General features: G+C 39.0%; 1 protein-coding gene across 6 annotated transcripts in view; it reads right to left on the reverse strand.

Annotated features, from left to right (window-relative positions):
• The window catches only part of TENM1 (teneurin transmembrane protein 1), a 789989-nt gene that overhangs the window by 227796 nt on the left and 536610 nt on the right, over positions 1-25583 (reverse strand). For all 6 annotated transcript variants that reach the window (XM_058713217.1, XM_058713216.1, XM_058713215.1 and 3 more), the window contains one exon: positions 23038-23238. In XM_058713217.1, coding sequence (XP_058569200.1) covers positions 23038-23238 — 201 coding nt within the window. The remainder of the gene's footprint in view (positions 1-23037; positions 23239-25583) is intronic.

Raw genomic sequence — 25583 nt, forward strand, 5'->3', positions numbered from 1 at the left:
ATCTGTTTTATTTACTTATATTTTATAACATATTTTGAAACCCAGTGTGGCAAGTCCTCACTCACTACTCAGTAAAGTTTTATAGTTTTCTTCACAGTTTTTGCAGATTTTGTTATTCAACCTTATGATTTTTTTAATGTTTATTTTTGAGAGAGAGAGAGGGAGGTGGGGCAGAGAGAGGGGGAGACACAGAATCCAAAGCAGGCTCCAGGTTCCGAGCTGTCACCGCAGAGCCCGACGTGGGGCTCGAACCCACAAACTGTGAGATCATGACCTCAGCCCAAGTTGGATACTTAACTGACTGAGCCACCCAGGAGCCACCCCTGTCTCCACACCCCCTGCTTTTTTTTTGCTTTTATAAGCATGATGGTTTTTTTTTCTTATGTTTTCTGTCTCCCCCTGCAACTCGTGTTGTCACCATCCTTTCTAGGTTTGGCCTAATTTTCCCAATTGTTTTCCTTGTCAAATGCCACAAACGTCTATGTTAAATACTTGCCTTTACTTCTATATTATATACCTGTTTCTTAATTTTTACTTATGCTTGTCTTTAATTACATGCTATTGCAAGTAATTAAGGAATACATTCTCACTGTAAAACTTCTGACCACAGATTAAATAGTAATCTATCTTGAGCAGCCAGTCAGCCTTCCTTCTCAAGAGGGTAGCCACCAATAACTCTTTGCTAAAAATTCTTTCTGGACATCTTTCTATGTGTTAAATTAACAAAGGTACATGTAGATACAGGACTGTTCTGGAGGCATATTTTTAAGCCAAATGGTGTAATATTGCATATATTTTTCATGAACTGAGAAATAGTTCCAAGACCTGCTGTTAAGTCTATTTAGAACTAACTTGTTCTTTTGTTATATAGCATAGCACAGTCTGGATGTTCCATAGTTTTATCCTTTACAAATGGACATTTAGATAGTCTATCAACTTTTTTTCTATCATAAGCAATGTCTCTTTGTGCACATGTGAAATGAAATTACTGGGATGAAGGCTGTGTGTATTTTAAATTTTGAGAGGCACTGACAAAAAGGTTGTACCAATTACCACCCCAACAAGCAGCACAAGAGTATACTTGTTTCCTGACACTCTTGACAAATATGCCAATACAAGCAGTGAAAAAAGAAATCTCTCTTTGATTTGTATTGCTGGTTACTAGCGAAATGAGGATCTTTTCCACGTGCTTTCCTAAACACTATCCAGACGGGTCTGAACAGATCTCCGAATGGCGCCCAGGAAAGGGTGTAATGTTCAGAGACCAGAGTTGTACCATGTGCTTTGAGGGCAAAGGGCTTCAAGTGTAAAATCAGCTAACCCTTCCATCTTCAGGAGAATTCCTGCATTGTTCTTGAATCTTCACGGGCATGTGAAAAAATTGCTGTTCAAACTTTCTAAAAATAAAATGCCATGGTTTGCCATCATAAGCACTTCTGATTTTTAAAAAATTTTTAAATGTTTATTTATTTTTGAGACAGAGAGAGAGAGACAGAATATAAGTGGGGGAGGGGCAGACAGAGAGGGAGACAGAGAATCCAAAGCGGGCTCCAGGCTCTGAGCTTAGCTCAGAGCTCAATGTGGGGCTCGAACCCATGAACCACAAGATCATGACCTGAGCCAAAGTCGGATGCTTAACTGAGCCACCCAGGCACCCCAAGCAATTCTGATTTTTAAACTATCTTCTTCCCCACTGAAATTCTCCCATATGGTCAAAACCTGACTTCTCTTGTGTTTTACTTATGTCTTTTTATTCTATCTTTTAAAATGGTGTTGGAGAAGATTTGGTCACCATGCTCTGTCTGAAAGCTTTTCAAGTACTTGACGCCTTTTAGGAAGTCTTCTCTAAATGAATAAGGTCCTTAACTTGTCTTCAAGGATCTTTTTGGCCAGGATTTTAAATTAGGTTGCTTTCTATATTCCTAAATCCCTGAGTCCCTAATACAGAGAGGGATAAGGAAGAGAAAAGCATCCAACAAGCTAGCAAAAAGCACTGTCAATATTTTGGCATCTTTCCTTCCATTATGTGCTTTCTGTACTTTGTTTAGATATAAGACACACATTTTTTTCTAGCTTGCTTTTGGACTTCCTGTATCTTAAGAACTCTCTACTATAAATGAAAAATTCTTTGTAAACATTTCAATGGCAATACGATATTCCAAAATGCACCCTAATTTACTTAACCATTCTGATACTACTGCACATTTACATTGTGGATGATTCCTTTTTATTTTGAATAATTACTGTGAATAGCATTGCGCACTTGCCAAACTCCTGCCTAGAAGTGCTGTTTGGATTACTATTCTGTCTATATGTCCTGGTCCCGTAGCACATAGGATCCAGCACAGAGTAGGTGCTTAATTATGCCTGTTGCCTTAACACAGAACCTGAGTAAAGTTCTTTCCAGGCCTGAAATTGTTCCTCTTGCCTTATGGAAACAATTATGAGAAATGATTAAGGTCACAATCAAACGAAGTACAAAATATCACCAGTATGTCCCTGAAGAACAAATAATATAAGGAGTTCTCTAGAAGGAGGGGGTAGATTGCATCTTGTCACTCCATTTGATAAGGAGTTGCTAGAAACCCAAGGAGACAGGAGCAGAAGAAAGGAATTGAACAAAACTACAGGCACCTGTATTAGCAGAGACTGGGTTCAGTTTATATAATAGAGAAATCTTGATAATGTTGAAAAAGATTTCTTAAATCCTCTCATGCAGGGGCAGCTGAAGATGAATACTTCCGGCATAGAGATATTTCTTTTCTTTTTTTTTTTTTTTAATTTTTTTTTCAACGTTTTTTATTTAGTTTTTGGGACAGAGAGAGACAGAGCATGAACGGGGGAGGGGCAGAGAGAGAGGGAGACACAGAATCGGAAACAGGCTCCAGGCTCCGAGCCATCAGCCCAGAGCCTGACGCGTGGCTCGAACTCACAGACCGCGAGATCGTGACCTGGCTGAAGTCGGACGCTTAACCGACTGCGCCACCCAGGCGCCCCCGGCATAGAGATATTTCAAGCTGATACGTATTTGGCCCTGATACTAAAAATGGAGAAAGCCTTTATGCGAGCTAGCTTACACCTGAAAATAGTCTGAATAAATGAAAGATCCATACAGGTGAGGATGCACTTAAGTTTATTGGTGTCATAATTTGGACTATTTAAAAACATACCTGCTACTTAATTTTATCCTACTAACTTTTGATTTATGTATGGCAGGTCATTTTATTCCCATTTTTTCAATGAATGAGTTAACAGCAATTAAATAACTAGGTATGTGCCTCAGAAATGATTTTTAGATCAGTTTTGTTGTCAGTATACTGCTGGGATCAGCATAAGAAGGCCATTTCCCAGATAATGACAACTTTTCCTCCCCAATCTAGTTAGATTGAAAATACTAGGTTGAGTCATATAAAAATGTCACGCTTATAGATCGAGTATCAGCAATTCATACAGTTCAGTTGAATCTTAGGGGTGGGAAAAGAGGACATGAAGAGCCTGACCCTTTCCCCCAGTCTCATGTCACCAACTTCCTTTGCAAAAGGCTCACAGAGTCCAGTATTCCACGGATACAAGGTCTGCGAGCCCTCTGCTGAACGAAGCTCTCACGCTGATATGTAATACGAGCAACAGCAAGCTCCACATGAGAAACCAAAAGAGAGGAGCAAACCCTGGGCACGGTTCAGTTCTCAAGAATATTTTCAGTAGGCATACGTTTTCTGTTCATTGACAATCCTTGCCCTTGCCAAATCAGGATGACTGACACCCTTAATTTGCAATTTCCTAAATTTCAAGAGGTTTTTTTTTTCTTTTTGATTGCTATATAATGGTTTACCCTAATTATTTTTTTTCCAGTTGCAGTTTTTGATGTTTAATTTCAAAATCAATTTAAGATGTCTCGAGCTCCATTAATATACTGTGATATTGCTTCACTCATTTTCTTGTGAAGCACTTACTTTAAAAAATGCATCATTCTAATGATTTTAAATTACTTTACAGTGCACATACCAATTTACAACTATTACAAAATTTTACATTTTTTCCTCAAAGCACTTCAGTTTTAAAGATGTTCTGTATTTGGAGACAGAATGAGAGTTAACTTTTAAAAGGCCTGAATACAATGTATAGCCTTTAAAATTGTCTGCCCTCTCTGATGCAGAATGTAACCTAAGCAAATAAAATCTTAAGTGTTCAAAGGGCATATAAAACAAGCCTAAGGTAGGGTATTGTTATAAGATAATTTTATTCTTATTCAAGCTAATGACACTCTTTTCTATAAATGGACACAAACTCCTAGCGTGTAAGAACAGCAATGTGTGAGTATGTGAATGTGTGCAAGGGTGTGTTCGTGTATGGGTGTGCATGAGTGGGCAAGCATGTGGTTGAGTGCATGCATGAATGTGCAATAGTGTGTGTATGTGTGATGATGTGAGTGTGCAAGAATCTGAGTATATGTATGTGCACGTGTGAGGATCGTTTACGTGCATGAGTGTACATGTGTGCACGACTGTGTAAGCGTATGCACATTTGTGTGACTATGCGTGTGATAATGTGTTTGATTGTATGAGTGTGCAACTAAGTGGCTTTCTGGTTTAAGTGCATGCTTGGAGATCAAATGCTACATGCACCTTTTTTTTTTAATATGAAATTTATTGTCAAATTGGTTTCCATACAACACCCAGTGCTCATCCCAAAACATGCACCTTTTTTTTAAGCAGTCATCAGTGCATACTACTGGAATATTTTACTAACCTCTATAGAATGGGGGGAATGCCCTCCCCAACTGTATCTATAACACATCTACAAGATATTTGCATAAACGTGCATACATTTTATACCTTTCTTGAAATTTTCGGGGAAAAAATAGCGATATTCAAATTTTGCCTGAGGATTTTGCACCTGGTTATATCAGTTTAATAGATGTAAATCAGCTGCCAAAGTTGGGAAATCTTCCTTCCCCAATGCCTTTAAAATTTTTTTTTGATTACTTTATTCTCTCAGGATTCCTCATTCACGGTGACACATGTCACTCTTGCAGCAATTAAGGACACTTTAGGATTAATATTTAAAAGACTGTAATTAACATCAGTTTCCACCCCAGACCACCCTTAAAGTTGTAGAGGGCACCAGGCACAGTTCTGGGACCAGGCCAATGCCCATTCATTGATACATTTCCCTTTTGTTGGTTGAAGCATGCTGATCTTGAAGGGAAAAGTCAAAGCCCTAGGGGCCAAAGCTACCATGTAATAAGTGCCAGGTTCAGTGCTAGAGTCTTTACATACATTATCTCATTTAATCTGCATTGCAACCTTGCCAGGTAGTGTTAATTCCCTCTTTTCAGATGGGTGTTGTGGCTCAGAAAGGTTAAATGAGTTGCTTAAGGTCATGCGGCTAATTAGGGGTAAAGGTGGCATCACATTCAGATCTGACTCTAAACTGTGTTCTTTGCTCTGCACTGTGCTGAACCTTTTGATTGAATCTGAAAGGGTGACCTTTACAGAATTTATATCTTCCCTCACTGGGCATGGGGTTTACTTGGCTGTCTGCTACTTTCTAGCCCTCAATTGCCTTCTCTAATGATGCCTAAAAACTTGACTATATCAATTTCATATCTACCTCAGAGGCAATGAATAAATTCATGAACCATACTTCCGATGTTAAGCCTTACTATGCATTTATTTGACAGCATACTGGCTTGATTAAACTTATTGCTGACTGGGTAATACAAACAGTTTGCTGAAATAACTATGGTGTGCCACAGGTATTATGCCCATTTTACAGATATGGACATTGAAGCTTCAAGAAATTAGGTAATTTGCTTAAGACTATATAAACAGAACGAGCCAACTCTACATCCCTGCTGACAGTCCTGGATGAGCTTCTTTTTTGGCAAGGTCTGGGTAAGTCACTGGATCTAACTGAGCCTCAGGTTCTTCACTTATCAAATGGGGATAACAGTGCTTTTACTGCAAGATCATTACAAGGGTGAGAGACAATATACATAAAGCACCTTTAACATAATAGACTGGTAGTACCATGATAGTGATTATCTGAGTCATTAGAGTTCGTGATGAGTATGGGCTTTGGGAATAGATAGACCTGCTGAATTTCTCTAGGTTTTCATTTCCTTACCTATAAAATGGCAATAGCATTTTATAGTAACTTTGCCCAAAGTACGTTCCAAAGAACACTGTCAGTTCCATAGGATATGAAGAAATCTGAAGCAAAACCTGGGTTTCCTGATCAAAGTTTTGTGGGAAGCTCTCGTAGACAGCTTTCCTTATGCAGGGATGTTTTAGACTCTGTAATATGAGAATGTACTTTGTGAGTTTCCAAGTGGGAGCTGTTAATACATGCAGTATTTCTCCTTTTATTTTTTTTTTCATCAGACTCTTTTTTGTCTATAACATCTTGCAGAAAACAGCTGTACAGAAAATATTTTGGAAGTACTGACCTTTCATGAAGATTAAGTGGATAATATTTGTAATGCATGTTTATAGTAAGAGCTCAATAAATGTATCATCATCATCATCATCATCATCATCAGTATTGCCATAGTCATCATTTTATTCATCAAGTAGCTCCACTATAGCACAAATTGTCTAGGCCAGAAAAGGTATGTCTAATACATTCCTAAAAATAGGGGTTTACAAACTGCAGCCAGAGGTTTTGTCTGCCAGATTAGGGTGAGCTAGTCCAATGGTGGTGGAAACTTCAGGAGCGATATACTACATTAATTACACTGGGCATAGTTATTTGCACACAACAGATTCTTTAGCATTACCAAAGGGTTCGTTGATGGCTAAAATTTTTCTGGAACATCCCAGGCTGGAATTCCATAGGTAGAGACCCTGTTGTTGCATTGCCTTTTTTGGTTGGTTTTAGCATTTCATGAGACCTGTTTTTAGCACAGGGGTCTTCCCACATATGAGAGTTTTGCCTCTTTTCCTCTCCACTTAGCTAAGAAACAATTAACTACAAGACCTGGCAGAGGCAAGGTGAACTGGTATTGAATATCTGACTTATGTAACTGGACTATCTTCTCTTTGATTCAGTTTGGCAACCTGGAAATAATTTGCCTTTACTCTTGTATATCTCCTGTCAAAGTGCACACAGTTCAGTTAGATACATGGTCCTTTAAAAATCATCTTTAAACTTTTATCCATTCTCTGCTCCTTATGGTAGAGTTAAATCAGATGTTAGGAGCTGAATTCTAGGATGGTGGTGGATTCTATTGCTTTCTACCAGAAGTCTTCAGGGACTATGTGGGTTGCTTCTCCATGAACTAATCTTTTAGAGAGAGAGATATTTTTAGAGAGAGATGTATTAACCCAAAAGGAAATTTCCTCACACATAAAAAATGTATTTATGCACCAAACTTGCAGGTACTAAAGGGTAAGATATGGGATAAATCTACAAGAAACTCTGTATCTAGCCTGGAGGCCAACATTATAGATTGTATTTGCTGTATAGGATTCATGACTAAGATTAGCTTCTCTTTTCTCACAACGATGCTGAAGATGGATATTGTGAAAAAGTAAGAAATTAATCATTTCTTCACTATTTTAACCCTTGGTACGGCTATTCGGGAGCTTTTTTGCATTTTAGTTTTGGACTAATAATATAAGGAGGCTGGGAAGACTGATATGGACTGAGAGACTTTCACAATCTATTAGTCCATTGATTCCCAAGGGCCATTTCAACCTTCAACCTTCAACCTTCAACCTTCAACCTTCAACTCAAGTGACGTACGGCTCCCATTATGAATGGATTTATGATAATTAAAATGGATATACTCTCTGTCTCTACTGTCCTAGTATCTGGTTTGACAAGAATGTTGGACAGAGTCATTTGTGCTCTTTCCATAATTTGGCTATCATTGATAGTGCTGCTGTAAACAATGGGGTACATGTGCCCCTTCGAATCAGCATTTTTGTATCCTTTGGATAAATACATAGTAGTGCAATTGCTGGGTCAGGGTGTAGTTCTATTTTTATTTTTTTGAGGAACCTCCATACTGTTTTCCAGAGTGGCTATACCAGTTTGCATCCCACCAACAGTGTAACAGTGCATTCCCCTTTCTCCACATCCTCGCCAACATCTGTTGTCTCCTGACTTTTTAATTTTAGCCATTCTGACCGGTGTGAGGTGGTATCTCAGTGTGGTTTTGATTTGTATTTCCCTGATGATGAGTGATGTTGAGCATATTTTCATATGTTTGTTAGCTATCTGGATGTCTTCTTTGGAAAAGTGTCTCTTCCTGTCTTCTGCCCATGTTTTCACTGTATTATTTGTATTCTGGGTGTTGAGTTTGATAAGTTCATTATAGATATGATATATAAACACAGTGGAATATTACTCGGCAATCAAAAAGAATGAAATCTTGCCATTTGCAACAACGTGGATGGAACTAGAGTGCATTATGCTAAGTGAAATATGTCAATCAGAGAAAGACAAATATCATATGATTTCATTCACATGTGGAATTTAAGAAACAAAATAGATGAACACAGGGGGAGGGAAGAAAAAATAAAATAAAAACAGAGAGGGAGGCAAACTGGAAGAGACTTTAAGGATAGAGAGCAAACTGGAGGGGAGGCGGGCAGGGGAAGAGGCTAGACAGGTGGGCACTTGTTGGGATGAGTACTGGGTGTTGTATGGAAACGGTGAATCACAGAATTCTATTCCTAAGACCAATATTGCATTGTATGTTAACTAACCAAAATCTAAATAAAAAAAGTTCATTGCTAAGTAAAAACTCCTATTTAAAATGACCTTGTGGAAAGATATGAGTTTGGTTGTTCCATCCCATAAAGAAGCCAGGCTCCGTGACAGTTACGCAAAGTACAAATATGGTCAATGAGGTCATGGCAGCTCAGATGCCAACTGATAACTTGGTGAGCCTGGGCAGCCTGGCTCCATCCTAGTAATTCTCCTTCATATAACACACATGATTTTGCAAACAAGCTAAATAAAATATCCGAGGAAGATTTCATGGCCTAAGAACCATCCAAGATCCACTCTGAATGACAAGCTCTAATCTTTTCCAGTTTATTATCTCTATAGGTTTTCTGGGTGGACTAAGAGTGCTCTGACTCATGATTACATAAAACCTCTTTATTCCATCCAAGTTATAAACCTATTTACATGATATTTTATCTATAAGATATGTTGGTATCCTTCTTAAGAAATTGAAAGCCTGGGCTTCTCAGGCTTATGTTCTACACAAGAAGTAGGTTATCATCAGGCATTTAATTATTTTATGATTGGCCCACATTTGTATTCTTTATTGTAATTTATAGAACTTTATTAATTAGTTGATGCTTCTCCTGTTTTAGAAAATATAAATAAAAGCATACTTTTATGTTTCCTTACTATAGTTTTATTGTCATAAACTGGAGGTGGTTTTAATAATGGTCACCCTTGCTGTCTTATTACTGCCAAGAAAGATTCTTGGTCAATTATACTAAAACCAAAAATCATAATTTTTGGTAGACATTCTCCACATATAACTGACTTTGCCAACAATCCTATACTATAAGTTTCCTTGTTCAGGTACCTTAGTATTTGAGTATAATCAGTTTAGTTTGGAAGATACATTTGGTTCTGTTTTGCAGGCTAAACTTAATACTGCCATATGTCAGAGCAGTGCTGTCCAACAAAAATATAGTATGAGCCTGAAATGCAAGCCACATGAATAATTTTATTTTTCTATTTTTTAATGTTTATTTATTTATTTTGAGAAAGAGAGAGAAAGAGAGAGAGAGTGAGCATGAGTGGGGGCAGGGCAGAGAGAGAAGGAGACACAGAATCCTACCATGCTGTCAGCACAGAGCCTGAAGCAGGGCTCTAACTCTCAAACCGTGAGATCATGACCTGAGCCGAAATCAAGAGTCAGAGGCTTGACCTACTGAGCCACCCAGGTGCCACCACATGAATAGTTTTAAATTTTCTAGTAGCTTCACTAAAATTCTTAAGAATACAGGTGAAATTATTTTAAATACTAATATTGAGTTTTGTATTTATTTAACCCAATATATCCGAAATATTATCATTTCAACATGAAGTAAATAGAAAAAACTAATAAGGAAATACTTTAATTGATTCTCCATACCAAATCATGAAGAAGATCCATAGTTGAAGTATTTCACTGCTTGCAAGACAAAGAGAAGTTTTATTTCTGTGGAGCTATGGGCTTGCCTTTATGTTGGGGACACAGTGGTCACTACCATGGAACTGATCACGTTATGCTGTTGTGTTGGTTGGGAGCTAGAAAACTACAGCAAAATTTGACGTTAATTACCTGTGCACATAACTTCCTTAAATAAAGATTACATTTCTCAGTTTCCTTTGTATCTAGGTGTGATCATGTGACTTAGTTATTGGTCAATGAGATATCAATGCATGTTTCCAGCAGTAGCTTCAAAGAGGTCTCCTTAAAAGAGAGGGGACAGGCTCTTTTCCTCCTCCCTAATCCTTCATTTTTCCTGGAACCAAGATGTGGTAACTTGGAACACTGGAGGCCATTGTATTCTAGGAGAATAAAGGTCCCATCCTAAGGGTAGTAGAGGTATAAGCAAGAAGCTTTCTGGAGTCATCACACAAGGTTTGGACTGCTTATTTCTAGATTTCTTTCGTGTAAGAGGAAGGTTATACTCATATCTTCCTTAAGCCAGTCTTTTTTTTTTTCCTTGAGGGAGGTATTTCCTGTCACTGAACTCTAATCTTATCTGACATAACCAGGAATATAAATTTTCCTTGACTGTGATTTTATAATGAACAGCAGAACTTAAAGGAAGGGGAGTGAAAAGATAGACAACTACTTTTTGGCCAACTTTTCCATAAAACATCTATCCCATAAACACAGGAAACACCACCATTTAGGTAGGAACAAAAGAATGCAATGACTTTGGAGTAGAAAGAATTTTCACACTCCTTTAAATTAATTCAGCTTTACAGTATCTGAAAATGAATTTCTTTGAGACAGCTACTAATTTATCTTCTACTTACAAAAGATTTGTCTTTGAAATGTGTCTTTACAATGAGAATTGAAATATAATGACAATAATAGCTACCATTTATTATTATAATTTAATGTCTATGATGAGAGAAGCACTCTGCTAGGTGTTTCACATATGTTATCTCATTTAACCCTTACAACTACCCTACAGAGTAAGAATTATTTCCCCATTTTCCAGGAGAAGCTCAGAAAAACCAAGTAACTTAGGAAAGGTCACACAGTAACTTAGAAGCAGAGCTGGGATCTGAGTTCACTTCTGTGTGATTTTTTTTCTTTTATTTAATTTCGTAATGATTTATTTATTTTTGAGAGAGGGAGAGTGTGTGTGCGAACGGGGGAGGGACACAGAGAGAGAGAATCCCAAGCAGGCTCCAGGCTGTCTACACAAAGCCAGATATAGGCTGAAACCCATGAACCGTGACATCACGATCTGAGCTCAAATTGTGGACGCTCAACTGACTGAACCACCTAGGCACCCCTGTCTGAATTTTTTCTATGCTGAATCTCTGAAAATCCTCATAACTTTCTGACAGTCAAAGAAGAGGTACCGGGACGCTGCCCTATATATGTTCATCGCCATTTTTCTAGATTCAGTGTTAGTGCTGACAATGGAAAGGTAATATCTGAATTTGAACAAACTTCTCTGAATAGTGTATTGAACTAAAGGTCTAAACCAGAAATCCTGAGACCTGTCTCTCATATTAACTATGGGCTGAATTAGCTGCATGACCTAACACAAGTCATTCAACCTTTCTGGGCCTCAGTTTTCTCTTCTACAAAAGGGGGGGGGGGCGCAAAACTAGGTGATCTCTAAAATCTGATAAAGTAAAAACATTCCATGATTATGCCAATAAGTTTGTCAAAGAAGAAATGCACAAAGGGGAGCCTGTTGGAAAAGAGAGTAGGCAATGGCATTTACAGTGCTTTAAATTCACGTTGCTTGACATGCAGAATAAAATTTTAAAAATAAATGGACCGAGCAGATAAGTGTGGGAAGTTCTCTTTTCTTGCTGAAATTGTTTACTCTTGACTCCACTGGTAATTTTGACTGTTATGGTTTCAGAAGTATTTTTTGAACAATACTTCTCAGAATGTTCTTCTAATGCACATTAACTGAACCATTTTGCTAGCATGGAATGAACTCTTTTAAGTTTGTTGGACTCTAATGTGTTTACCCATACTTTAGTAGAAAGAATTCTTGATTTAACTGGAACTTAAAACTTGTTCTCAATTTAGAGTAAAAAAATGTAAATTACTAAGAAGGAGATTTAAACGTGAACTGAGCTGAAAAACACATTTTGCAGATGTATAAATTGAGACCCACAGTGGCTGATTTGCCTAAGATTACACTGAAAGTCAAAGCTTTACCAGGACACTGGAGGTATCTCCTGTATGTAGTTTTGGTAAGGGTCCAGAGTGGGGAACAGATTATTACCTAAACCTCGGGCCTATGCAGGAATGGGGATACATATTCAAAACCAATACAGAAGAAAATCATCTGTCTCAGGCTTAGGTCTGAAGATATTAAATAACAAACTTCCTCTGAGATTTTATGGCCACTCGCCAAGTTTCATGTGTGCTTAGGGCCTGAATTTATACTATTTGTATGGTCAAAAAACGGCAACCTGAGATTTTAAATTTAAAGTTTACCCTGATCTGTAGGAGATGGGTTCCTAACAGAAACAAACGTAAATCCTCCCCAGAGGAATATTTTCTTCACACAGGACTCAGAGAGAATTTCAACATATTTGAACTCACAATAAAAAAGAGCAGAAACAAGAAAGGAAGCCATCCTATGCAAGAGTTGATAGAAACCATAGACCCAGACCCACAAACAGTTGACACGCTGCACTTATCAGCATACAAAATAACTATGTTTCATATGTTTAAAGAAAAGAGAGTAACCACAAACAGTATTAAAGAGGAAGGGATTACCAAAAACTAATGAGGAATATTTGGGAAAAAAAACTAAGTTAAAATTTTAGAAAAGTAATCACTGAAATTAAAAACTCAGTGGAAGGGTTAAACATCATAATAAACAGAGCTGAAGAGACATTTTGTGAGTCAGAAGACAAATTTGAAGAAATTACCTATAACAAGGAAATGGAAAATAGGAAAAAGAAGTAAATGGCAGGGTGGGACAGTCTAATGGAACTTCCAAAATTAGGTAATAGAGAATTGGCAAAATCAAGATTTAAAGAGATAATGACTAAACATTTTCTATGACTAATGAAAGAGAAGGGTCTTTACATTCAAGAAACTCAGCAACTCACAAACAAGATTAAAAACATTAATCCGCACTGATCTTTAGGATGGGACATTGGGCTGTGAATTCTATTGCGAGCCTCAACTCTGAAACATACAAAATAAAGTAAGTTGTCCTGTGTCTCCAAGCAAATTAGTGCCTTCAATTACAAAATGAGGAAACTATTACCTACTCGACTTATACCTTATGGACATTATGAGACTAATAGAAACCTTTTTGCTAGGTTCCTGGGAATTTGGAAGCCTGGGTACAAGTCAAGGTCTTTATAGCAGATCCAAGTACCCATTCAGAATTTCTGTGAGCTCCACCTTACGAGATTTCCAGGTGAAAATGTATTGTCCTTACTGTTTAATGAAAGACTAATTTCTGTCCTTCCTATTCCTCTTCTACTTCTCTCCAGTGACTCAGAATATATAGAACAGTCCTCCAGGTATTTTGTGGGTATTTTGTATAATCTCAGATCAATGTGTAGTCCAAACTCTAATACTGACCCCATATCATGTCCATAATGATGAAATGAGGAAAATGAGCAGGCAAGTGTTTGAAGAAAAAAATCAAAACCGTCAGATAAACGTAGGATATTTTTATTGTAGGAATGAAAGTGTCATTCAATCTCTTGGGGTGGGGGGCAGGGAAATTATATGGAATGCTCTTCAATATTTCTAATCGTCTGATTTTGACATGCAGAATTGGGACTTATTTTGATCTGTTCCTCATGTCCTGGCCACCAGTTTTGCACAAGTGCATTCTAGCTTCTTTTAATCTTTCACAGCCATCTCCACTGTGAAATCTTTCCACCTTCTCCTGCCTGGTCAGGGGACTGCAGAGTCAAATACACCTTTTAGGTAGACCCTTTGCTGGTTCTGCTTTCACTTCATGGAGATAAACAACAATGAAGAGAAAGGCCAAATAGCAAATGAATCTGGGATTCAGAATTCGCGTTTGAGTAAATGAGAGGAGTTCATTTAAAGCCCAACACAGAATTTGCCTGTTTTCTTTAGATGCTGCTCTCGATCTGTCCAACTGCCTTCCTTATTATTAACTATACTTTAACCATGTAAGTAAGCACACATCCTCACATTCACGCTTCCTTCCATTTTTTGCCTCACCGTTGCCACCTTATTTAAATATGTCTCTGGTTTGCAAAACAATTTTAGGGCTTTAATGTCCTGGAACAGTTGGTAGAGTTAGCTCAGATTTACACAGAGGCAGCTGCAAATTTACCTCTCAGTTCAAACTTGTCAAATTGTCACAAGTTTCCCTGGATTTTTGCATTGCTGCCTGCTAATGATGATGGCATTACAGGTGTGGTTTTTATTGTCTCAGAACAAAATGGAAAAGATGTATTTGGAAAACATTTGATATTTGATGTGTTTTGAATCACATCACCTGACTACATATACAATCTAATGGCCATTAAATGAACTCTCTTTTATAAAGATAAGGAATTTTGAATAGGAGCATATTTTTTAGGCACAATTTCTATTTTCACTTGAGACAAAAAAAAAAAAAAGGCTTAGGGGGTGACAAATCATCTCTGAGTAGGATGTGTTGCTAGGAAATCATGATAATAGTGTGATTTTTTTCCCCCTACTTCATACCTACCTCCCAAAGATAAATCTGTGGATTTAGTCTTACACGCTTAATTTGACTTGTAATTCTCTTAAGGATGCTTTTGGGTTGTATTTCTAGTGCCACCAATGAACTTCACTTACTGATTCAATAATCTAGAGTTAATGCTTTCACCTCACTGTAGCATTAATGGTGTAGCCACTGTATCAAGCAGGGTCTTTTGTTTAAATCAATCAAATCAGCATCACCTGAAGGTTTATTCTTTATTATTTTACGGAGTAGAAAAAGATTTACTTTAAAATAAATTTGATCACAGACTGTCAAACTTTGAATAGCAAATTAATTAAGCCTATGTAAGGATTCGTCACAAGCTTTTTGTCCTTGTTGCTAAAAATCACTCTAAAACCTCCTATCATAATTCAGTGACTAGGTGTCTATATTTGAGCTTTTCTTTAAGTACAGGGAATTTGTAGCATTATGATATACTAACATTGTTTGTTCACTAACAGAAACATTTCTTCTGAGAGCTCAGCTACAGTTCCTAAGAAATTCAGTCCAAAACTGAATAGGGAAAAGTACCTGCAACACGAGGCACCTCATGTCGTTACATTAGTTATCTATCTTCTATTGAAGATGCTAAATTCTAGTTTTCTTCTACATGCGAAGATTTTTCTCTTCACTGGCATGATGGATGGCTACATAGCTGTGCCCATAGTATGTGCATTACATTTTGAACAAAGCTTCTTTATCAAATGGCATTTATGACCCTGCTGCTACTGTAATGTCTGTAGGAAAAATACAGTGTACACACTAATCATTTCAAATGATTAGGATAGGTCTGATCAATTCCTTGAAATTGCAGAAAAGTGGTATATTGTATGTGGTAGACATGTACAGTCAGATGAAAATCTTTTGATGACTGGCATTTTCAATAAAGGGGAAAACTAATAATGTTTTTTTTTTTAAAGCATATGGTACTTGTATAATCAAGGAAAGTTTCCCTAGCAAAAATAATTATATGAGCCTCTTACAACTTCCTCCACTAATTATCTGTTTTATTAGTAGATGCATATCACCATCCATTAGGGAACACTTAAAAACATAATGAGACATTGTTACAATGAAGATACACACACACACACACACACACACACACACATATATATATATATATATATATACATACACACACACATCTATGCGTATATGTGTGTGTGTGTGTGTGTGTGTGTGTGTGCCTCTGGAAGTAGAAGTAAATTCTACAACAACATGGTCTATATATCAAAGTGTGGATGTCTTTATAATAAAAACAAAACTATTTACAATTAATATTTTCTCATCATAAACAATATGGAGTTAAGAGAGTTTATGGACTGTATCCACGAACCATTCATAATCAGTGTCAAAAGCTCAATATACAGGATCAAGAATCATAGATTTCAGTGTTGGAAGGGGCCTCAAAGGCCATTTGGCTAACCTACCATTTCACAAATGAAGCAGGTGAGACTCAAAGAAGTTAAGTGAGTTACTCAAGGTCACTGTGCCACGAACACACACACACACACACATACACACACACACACACACACACACACACACACATATACTGTCATCTCTCTGATGGACAAGGTGACCACATGTCACAAGCTAGGCTGAAAACAAATATCCTTATAACGAAGCCTTATGGGATCTTCAGGAACTAACCCTGCTTGGACGGGGTACAAAATGATAGTACCTCATACGGTTTCTGATGTATAGCAAATAGAATGTTCAGGAATACCTCAGGGCCGAATGTTCCATGTCTCTCTAGATGATTAATCTACTTCTAAGGTACAGTATAATGAGAGAGGATCACAGCAGAGAAGAGCAAGAGTTGTCCTCTCTATGTGAATGCTTACCTTCTATGAATTTCGCTGTCAGTTATCTGTGAGTAACAATAGACAGGGTGGCTCAGAGGAAGTTTCATCAAGGATAGGTTTCATCAAAGCTCTAAACTCTGCTTTTATGTTCCCCCTCAAAGACTACGTGACCAGGAGATGCCAGATTTTATGAGAGGAATATAGTAGATGCATTTTAAAATGATGATAGTAGAGGTTAGGGCCAATATCCCTAGTGCAGGCTAAATGTGTTACTGAGATTTCATGGCAAGGATTTACATTTTAAGGGAGTATGGTCTGACCTGTGGTATATCCAAATCTCAACCATGGTATGACAAGCTTTGATTGTATTCCTCTCAGGGTAGTTTTTAAAGACTAATGAGTTAACCTCTGTGAAGTACCATTAGACCCTCAGGTGAAAGATGCCTCTATCAAGCATCACTATGGTGCTGTGACAATACTCAATGTATCTGGAAGACAGACTGAAAGTAATCAGTAAACCATTCACTGTGGTCCTTTTGGTATCGGAGCAGCACAGTTAACATGCTAACAGCTAAGCTTCATGCGCTTAGAGGAAGAAAATGATCAATGGCAAAGAGCATATCCACCTTTGAAATGACATGATCCATTATAAGAATCAGATGTTAAATTGCTTCCTGTACTGAGCACACTCAATTAAAAGTCTGCACAGTGAGATCATCTTGATGGTTAAATATGCTCTGTGGGAACAACCTTTATGGAGCTTAAAAATCACAGAAGGACTATTCCTACCATGACACTAGAGATTTGCAAGGCATTTCCTGCCCCTACTTTTCAATTTGGTAGTTTTATTAGGAAGGCTTTTGCCTGTGAGCCTGCTGAGTTTGGGGTCATACCTATCCACCCTTTTGCTTCTTTGAGCAAGAGATGATTCTAGTGTTCTTTTTCTATTGGACCCAGAATGGATGAGTGTGGCTTTAGTCCGGGATCTCTGGACAAAAATGTATCATTCATGCACTTGATAGTTGATGCCCTTCATCTCCTTGAACCTGCCCTTCTCCGTAAGCTCATCTATTCACCTGAGTGCCAGCTCCTTGTCTAACTCTTCCTTCTTTCTCTGGTGGGGGTAAGGATGGAGGGCTGAAAAGAACTCCAGACACAAAATGAAATCGGCAGAACTGGCTCCTACTTGTAGGTTTGCCTGCAACTGGCCAGGTCTTTGGTCTTGGATGACTTCTTTCACCTCTCCGGCCCTTGGTTTGCTCATGTTTCAAAAACTTGAAACATCCTTCACTGTTTACCACTTGTCTCACCCCTGCCAAACTGCAAGCGCCGCTGGTGCAGGAATCTTTATTTTCCTCACTGATCCTCAAGATCCTAGCATGTGGCACATAGTAGGTGCTCAATGAAAATTTGTTTAGTAGAGAAGTAACTCATTTGTCTGTTAGCGGTGTTCACCATTTATCCAGTCTCCCGCCATGGACATCACAGAGTCCGTGAAAATTCTTGCCTCCCCTGGTACATATCCAGTAACCAAGTCCTGTTTCCTAGCTTCTCTCATACCCATCCTTTCATCTCCATCTGCGCTTAAATTCCCTTATATCAACTTTTCTTTACTTTTTACCTCACTTTTTTTATATTCAGAGTGATCATTCTAAAATGTAAATAGTCATGACACTAACCTCTTTAAACCCCCTCAGTGGCTTTCCCATTGTCCTCGGGATCAAGTCTAAACTCCTAGGTGTGGTAAACAGTCCCCTTCAGGGCTGTGGTCTTTTGTGACTACTTTCTAGACCTTCGAGTGAGGCTAAATACACCTTGTGCGTTGCACCTCTCTCTTTTATAGCTTAGTGAGAGGCATTTTAAATCTTTGTTCACACTTGTCTCCCCAGCTATAGATACGTTTGATCACGAAGTATCTCATCGCCTCACATGAGGACAGGGACATAATAGCGGAAATGAACAATTCAATGAGGGGGTTAGACCAGCTCGGTGGCTTTCACCTCTGGGCAAACTGCTTCACCTGTCTGTGCTGCCGAGTATTAGAATCCCTACTGATGCTGAGGCAGGTGGCCCAGAGGCCACCACATCTATGAAACATTGAGGCAGACATCTGTACATTTTCTTCCAGACCTAATCTTCTATGGGGCTCTCACACTGGGGGGCTCTCACGCATGGTGAGGACCATGTGATTTATTTGGACGGGTAAGGGTGATTTGAGGTGAGGGAGGCGTAGCGTAGGGTTGGGGTACTTCGTCTGCAAGGGGGGCAAGTGTAGAGGCATGTTCATAATTAGCCTTTTATTCCCCTTCTGAGTCATTTCTGCTGACAGGCCTGGTGCATGTCTTTGTGTATTAGGTGGAAGGGGTGGGCTGTGGAAAGAGAAACTCTCAGCACACGGAATTTCACGTTGACTCATTGGAAATACAAATATTTGAAATTGTACAATTGGTAAGAGGTGTATTGCCAAAAATTTTACCCAATTCTGTGGCATCAGGAAGGACACATGAGGGATGTGAGTGGCCTGAGGGAGAAACTGTATGATACATATTCACTATTCAAACAATAAATGCTTGTTAAGTCATATATAAAGAGGCCAGTTTTTGACTAAATGTTAGGAACCCTCTCATGGTAAAGATATTATATATTGGTGTCCTCTAGGGTCTTGACTTTCTTCATTCTTATTCTCTGCACTCTTCTTGGACAATAATGTGCATTCCTAAGGTCTGAACTATATCCCAAATATTTGTTTCCAGTTCAGAGTTCTCCCATAAATTCCATTCTTGAGTATCAATCTGTCACGGGACCTACCAACCCAGATCTTCTGCAGGCATCTCCAACTTAGCACGTCCAAAACTGACCTCACCAGGTCCTGTCTCTTTGCCCAAACCTGGCTTTTTGACTGTGCTTAAAAAAAAAGTTTATTTATTGGGGTGCCTGGGTGGCTCAGTAGGTTAAGCATCCAACTTCAGCTCAGGTCATGATCTCACAATTCATGGGTTCCAGCCCCGCGTCGGGCTCTGTGCTGACAGCTCAGAGCCTGAAGCCTGCTTCGGATTCTGGGTCTCCATCTCTCTCTACCCCTCCCCTGCTTGTGTTCTTTCTGTCTCTCAAAAATAAATAAAAACATTTCATAAAAAGGTAAAAAATAAAATAAAATGTTTATTTATTTATTTATTTTTGAGGGTCAGGGAGGGGCGGAGAGAGAGAGAGACAGGGAGAGACAGAATCCCAAGCAGGCTCCGAGCTGTCAGCACAGAGCCCGAGACGTGAGCTCAAACTCACGAACCACGAGATCATGCCCTGAGCAGAAATCAAGTCTATTTAACTGACTGAGCCACCCAGGCGCCCCTCTGTGTGTGCTTGTTTGGTATCAGCTGGTGGTGCCTCCTTTTACCTAGCGATTCAGGGTAGTTATCTTTGGCTCCTCTCTGTCCCTCATCTGCTGTGCTAACTCCTTTCTGGTATGTCCCCGCCTCGCTATTCTCGCAAGCGCCGTGTGTCAGCTCCAGCCCTCCCCAGCACTCCACTCCTGGGCAACTCTGATCATCACATCCCCCTTGTCCCTTAGGCCCCCAGGTCAGGCATCGCCTCCTCTCCGGTTCCTGAAAGAGTGGTCTATCTCCCGTGCAGTTTGTTGTAAACCACTCGGTGGCTTCTGACTGTGTCAAGGGGAAATGCAAATCCCTTAGCATGGTGTGTAAACCCAACTCCCTGTGTTCTAGCCCTGCCCCTGTCTCCTCTTGGATTTCTAGGCTGCAGCTATGCCCAAGGACTGGCAAACCCTCAGTCACGGCATTTGCATTCATAGCTCTATTTCTTTAAGTTACTCCATCTGCCTGGAATGTTCTTTCCCCTCTTGTCCACGTGATGAACATGTGATCATCTTTCTAATGTGGATTCAAATGTTGACTCCTTCAAAGTCTTCCCTGACTATGGGGCCTCTTCTCACAGAAATACCCTACTGTCCCCTTTTTGTGTTCTGCAGCACAGTCCAATAATACTTTTTTTCATACAGTGAATTAGGTCACAGGCCTCTAGAGGACAGGATAGGGCAGGACAGTGGTTAGATGTACAGAACGTGAAGCCAGAATAGCTTATTAGCCCAAGTTCTGGCTCTATTACTTGTTATACGGATGACTTTGGGCAAGTTATTTAACCTCTCTGTAGCTCAGCTTCCTTGTTCGTAAAATGGGCACACTTATAGTACTTATCTCACAGAGTTGTTATGAAGATTAAACGAATATATGTACAACACCTAGAATATTGCCCATTAGGGGTGCCTGGGTTGCTCAGTGGGTTAAGCGTCCCAACTCTAGATATTGGCTCATGTCGTGATCTCATGGTTCTGTGCTGTCAGTGCAGAGCCTGCTTGGGATTCTCTCTCTCCCTCTCTGCCCTACCCACCCCTCCCAAAATGAGTAAATAAGCTGTAAAACAAAACTTAAAGAAAGAATAGCGCCTATTACATAATAATTGTTATGTGAGTGTGTGCTTTAATAACAACACAAACGTTAATCTTATTTTAAATTTGAAGCTCCAGACATACTATATCTGACACATGAAGGAATGGAAGGTGGTCAATGACATGTAGCAAATAAATGAATAGTCAGCCTAGAGCCATACTATAAAGTCCCATAATACCCAGTTACTTCCTTTTTGTAACCATCTTCTAGCTTGCTCTAAGTGTCTTTTCCACTGGACTGGAAGCTCCTATTATCCAAGGACCACATCCATCTTGTTTGCCACCACATCCCCAGCACCAAGCACCATGACAAGCACATAGCAGGCACACATGCATTTGCTAAGTATATGAATGAATAATTTTAAGGTCTATAGTTTAGTTATTATTAGTTAAAGTGTATCATTTTACCCATTTCTGAAAGTGTAAAATGCAATCCTCTCTCCCATATTACTTGTATGTGAGGCAACAAAATTTTGTACAGTAAAGTATCATGTTAGGCTTAATTCTCTTAACAGAGGGGCTTTCTCATTTCTTTACAGCACAGGTTTGGAGACTTTTTGGTTCATAAACTAATTCTGTGGTACAAAAAGTCCCACCGAGCTCCTAATCTTTCCCGTTTACCACATGTCATTTTACATCCTCAACAAAATTCACAGGCAGAGGTTCTGTAGGAGTTATTATTTGTTCATTCTACTCATTGAATGAGCACATGGTCCAAGGGTAAGAAAACAAAGTATAAAGAACTACCCATTATTTTTAGTTTAGGCGGAAAAACAAATCACGTACACAAATACCCACATCACGATGCCATTTTTACGGTCTAGCAATGAGTACGGTGGGATTTCAGAGGATCCTCTTGATGTGATCAGGAGAGGTTTTATAGAATAGCAAAAACTGTAGTTGGTCTTGGTGGGTGGGCTGGATTTTTTTTTCTTTTTAAGTATATCCATTTATTCTGAGAGAGACTGAGAGAGCATGAGCAGGGGAGGGACAGAGAGAGGGAGAGAGGGAATCCCAAGCAGGATCTGCACTGACAGTGCCTAGCCCGACATGGAGCCTGAACGCACGAACCGTGAGAACTCGAGCCGAGATCAAGAGTCCGACGCTTAACCTACTGAGCTACCCAGGCACCCATGGGCTGGATTTTCCTAGGTTAGAAAGGTACCAGCATTCCCCACCGGGGAAAGGGCATGGAGAAAAGTGTGAACGTGGCATGCCCTGGGAGGGGGCAGAGCATACAGAGTACATTCACAGAAGGAGGGATTCATGCAAGAAGCAGAAGTAGAAGACAGGTTGGAGACAGAGGTTTGGGAGAATCTGTGGTGGGCTTTTAATAACAGGCTAGGATATCTGAAGTTTATTTCTAGACAGGGGAGACCTAGAGCGGATTTTAAGGTAAGGAATAGGAAAAGGAAAGCCAAGTCGTGGGAAGAGCAATTGGGCGGCAATATGGCAATGTATAAATAGAGTTCCTGAGCTAAGTTCTGTTTCTAAGTGATGGAACACCCAGTGGAAATACTCAGCAGATGACTAGAAGTGAAGGATTATTTGGGGGGAGATACAGCTTTGAAATAACCTGTATAGAACTGATGGTAGGAGGCTCAGGGAAAGACAAACCTGTGGGAGAATACAGAATGAGGACAGAGCTTCAAGTACAGACCTACAACGGAAAATACAAGGAGAAGCCCAGTAGCATGTTGCATATGAAAACCCAGTAAAATGCTAGCGTAGGAAATACTTGGAAGTCCTTTATGACCCGTGAAGTCATACAACCCAGACTTTAACAAGTTCTACCTTAAGGCAAAGGCCAGTGAGAATTTGGGAGTGGAGGAAGGAAGAGAAGGAGGTAACTCCAGTGTACCTGTTGAACAGTCAGATCCAGTCCACTTGGGATCACAGCTACACACCCCAGTGTCCAGAAGGAAAGTCCCGTGTCCTGAGCACTGCTCTTGACATATAGGAAGTGGAGTTTCACAGTTGACTCCTCCCCAACCAGTAGAACAGTGACATTCTCCTTTTACACAGATGCCATGGCTGGAACACATAGGGTCCAAGCAGTCTTCTGAAAGCCCCAAAAAAGAAGGAAAAAGGTTGAAAGTGAACAGGTGTTGCCTATATACTTTAGGATGATGAAACTGAGATACTCACACTTGATTTCCTAATACGTCATTAATACGGTATTAAATTAGGTAATAAAATGTCTCATACAAAGGCTGTATTCAAACCAGGAGATGATTAATACTTAAAAATATGTAGGGTATCATAAAGGTTGCATCCTAAAATTAGAAGACGAAGGAAACCACACATACGTTGCTTAAAATTGTTACGCAAGGTGTAGTACTCCCACATAAATGGGTGGCTGCACCAGTGTGGGCTTTCAACAGGAATTCCTTGGCTTCGCAAGAAAGCCTAAGAATTTTGGGGAAGTCATTCCTTGTCTTTTCTGAAATTGGAATCCTAGCTCTGAGAATCGGCTTTCACTTGGTATGTCTAGAGTAGTATGTGTGTGTGTGTGTGTGTGTGTGTGTATGCACATATTACATATAAATCAATATATAAAATATAGAAATATACTACACATATATGTCTACAAATATAATATATAAAAATATTAAAACATAAAATATTAAAAATATTAAAACATATTTTTAGGCTTAGATTATTAGGTATTAGGTGAGCTGACTGCTGTTACATGAAATCATACAACATAATCAATTTATTATAATCTTTCATTAATTTCTCAGAAGCACTGAAAATGCAACATTCTCAACAAAATTTTAAAAATTATTAAAAAAATTGTTTGTGTGGCCTCTCCTTCCATCAGGATGCCGTGACATAGTCTTTGATGATTTAGAATATCACAGATGTAATTCTATTTGTCTCTAATTCTGGGAGTCTGGAAATTTTTCGACACATTCTAACAAATGTATAAACTCTTAGAAGTAGATCCCTATACTTGCCTTGGGGAAAATTGTTTTGTGTTTTTAATTGAGGGGCCATTCCATGGGAAATGACAAGGTTGTTTCCAAATTTCTACTCTCTCGATACAATAAGATGAAACTAAAATGATTCCACATAATGAGGGGAGTATGCTTTGAATAAGTAATTCAAAAAGTATTCCAGCAATGAAACAGACTGATAAAACCTGCCTTCATTCATAAGACTGGTCTGGTCTCGGGTGTGGCTTTTGGTAACGGAACAGAGCCTAAGCATTGTTACAATTAGTGCTATTGTATTATAATTAGCCCATAACCTTACGGTCATTAGCACAGTGCTTTAAGTTCCTGAGCTAATCAGCAAATAAATACTAAAAGGTACATCTGATTTTATTTTGTTCATTATTTGGATCAAGAGGGAAAGTCTAAAAGTACAGAATATTTTTTAGAAGGAGGCTATTTTGTTACATTAAAACACAACAACTATAACAAACAAAATAATACTGAACTTAGTTTGTTTTATTAAAAGTCCACCTTCAAGGAATACGTAAGTCATACTTAAATCAGAGGCACAAAGCCATATGTCTGAATGAGCCAGCAAGCAGCATACATGAATGAGATGAACTGGACGTAAGAAGCCAGTGTGTTGGGAGGGAACTGAGAGAAGGGTCCAGTTTAAAGGAAACTGCGGCTGCTTGGTTGCAGCTGATTATCGCCATGTGGGAACACAGGCCCATGGTATCAGATTTTCCAGTTGCTCAAGAAAGACCAAAATGAGAGATTTTTATAGAACACTTCTCTATTTTTAAATTTTGGCAAATAGATCGCATGGGGAAAAAAAAAACCAATAAAAACACTACCACCACCACTGTTGTGTGACCCAAACACAACCCATCCATAAGCCCAGTTCAGCCTGTGAGTTTCTGGTCTATGACCTTTAACTTAAAACATTTTTTTTCTGCTGTATTTGACAAGCTTATACTGTTAAATATGGTGGGTATTCCTCCTTGCTACCTTGGTTATTCTACACATTTTCTTAGAGATCCCTAGAAGGGAAATTTAAGCTAAGTCCTTTTTCAAGTGCCTCCCAAATTTTGATCAGAAGGGTCTAAATTAATGAGGTTAAACATTTTCATGGAGAACTGTAGATGCTGTGAGGGGTATCATTGTTTGGGTGCACATGCATATGCCCATGTAACGTCTGAGTTTACAACTTAAACATAATGACTGCAGTTGGATAACCATAAAAACGATTTCCAGACATAACTCAGGAACTCTGGTGTCCTGTCCAGGCCCAATGCCATTCACTGGAACAGATATAATCTTCACACCAAAATTCTACGATTGCTAACGGGAGGTGGAAAGCTAAACTCTTGGAGCGGAATGAGATTAAGCCCTTTAGAATGCTGTGTAATAGTCTTAATGAGCCATCTTTAAAAAGCAATTATAGTGCATTTTCAGCAGCCTCTTT

This window comes from Neofelis nebulosa, chromosome X, assembly GCF_028018385.1.
Source record: "Neofelis nebulosa isolate mNeoNeb1 chromosome X, mNeoNeb1.pri, whole genome shotgun sequence".
Taxonomy (NCBI): Eukaryota; Metazoa; Chordata; class Mammalia; order Carnivora; family Felidae; genus Neofelis; species Neofelis nebulosa.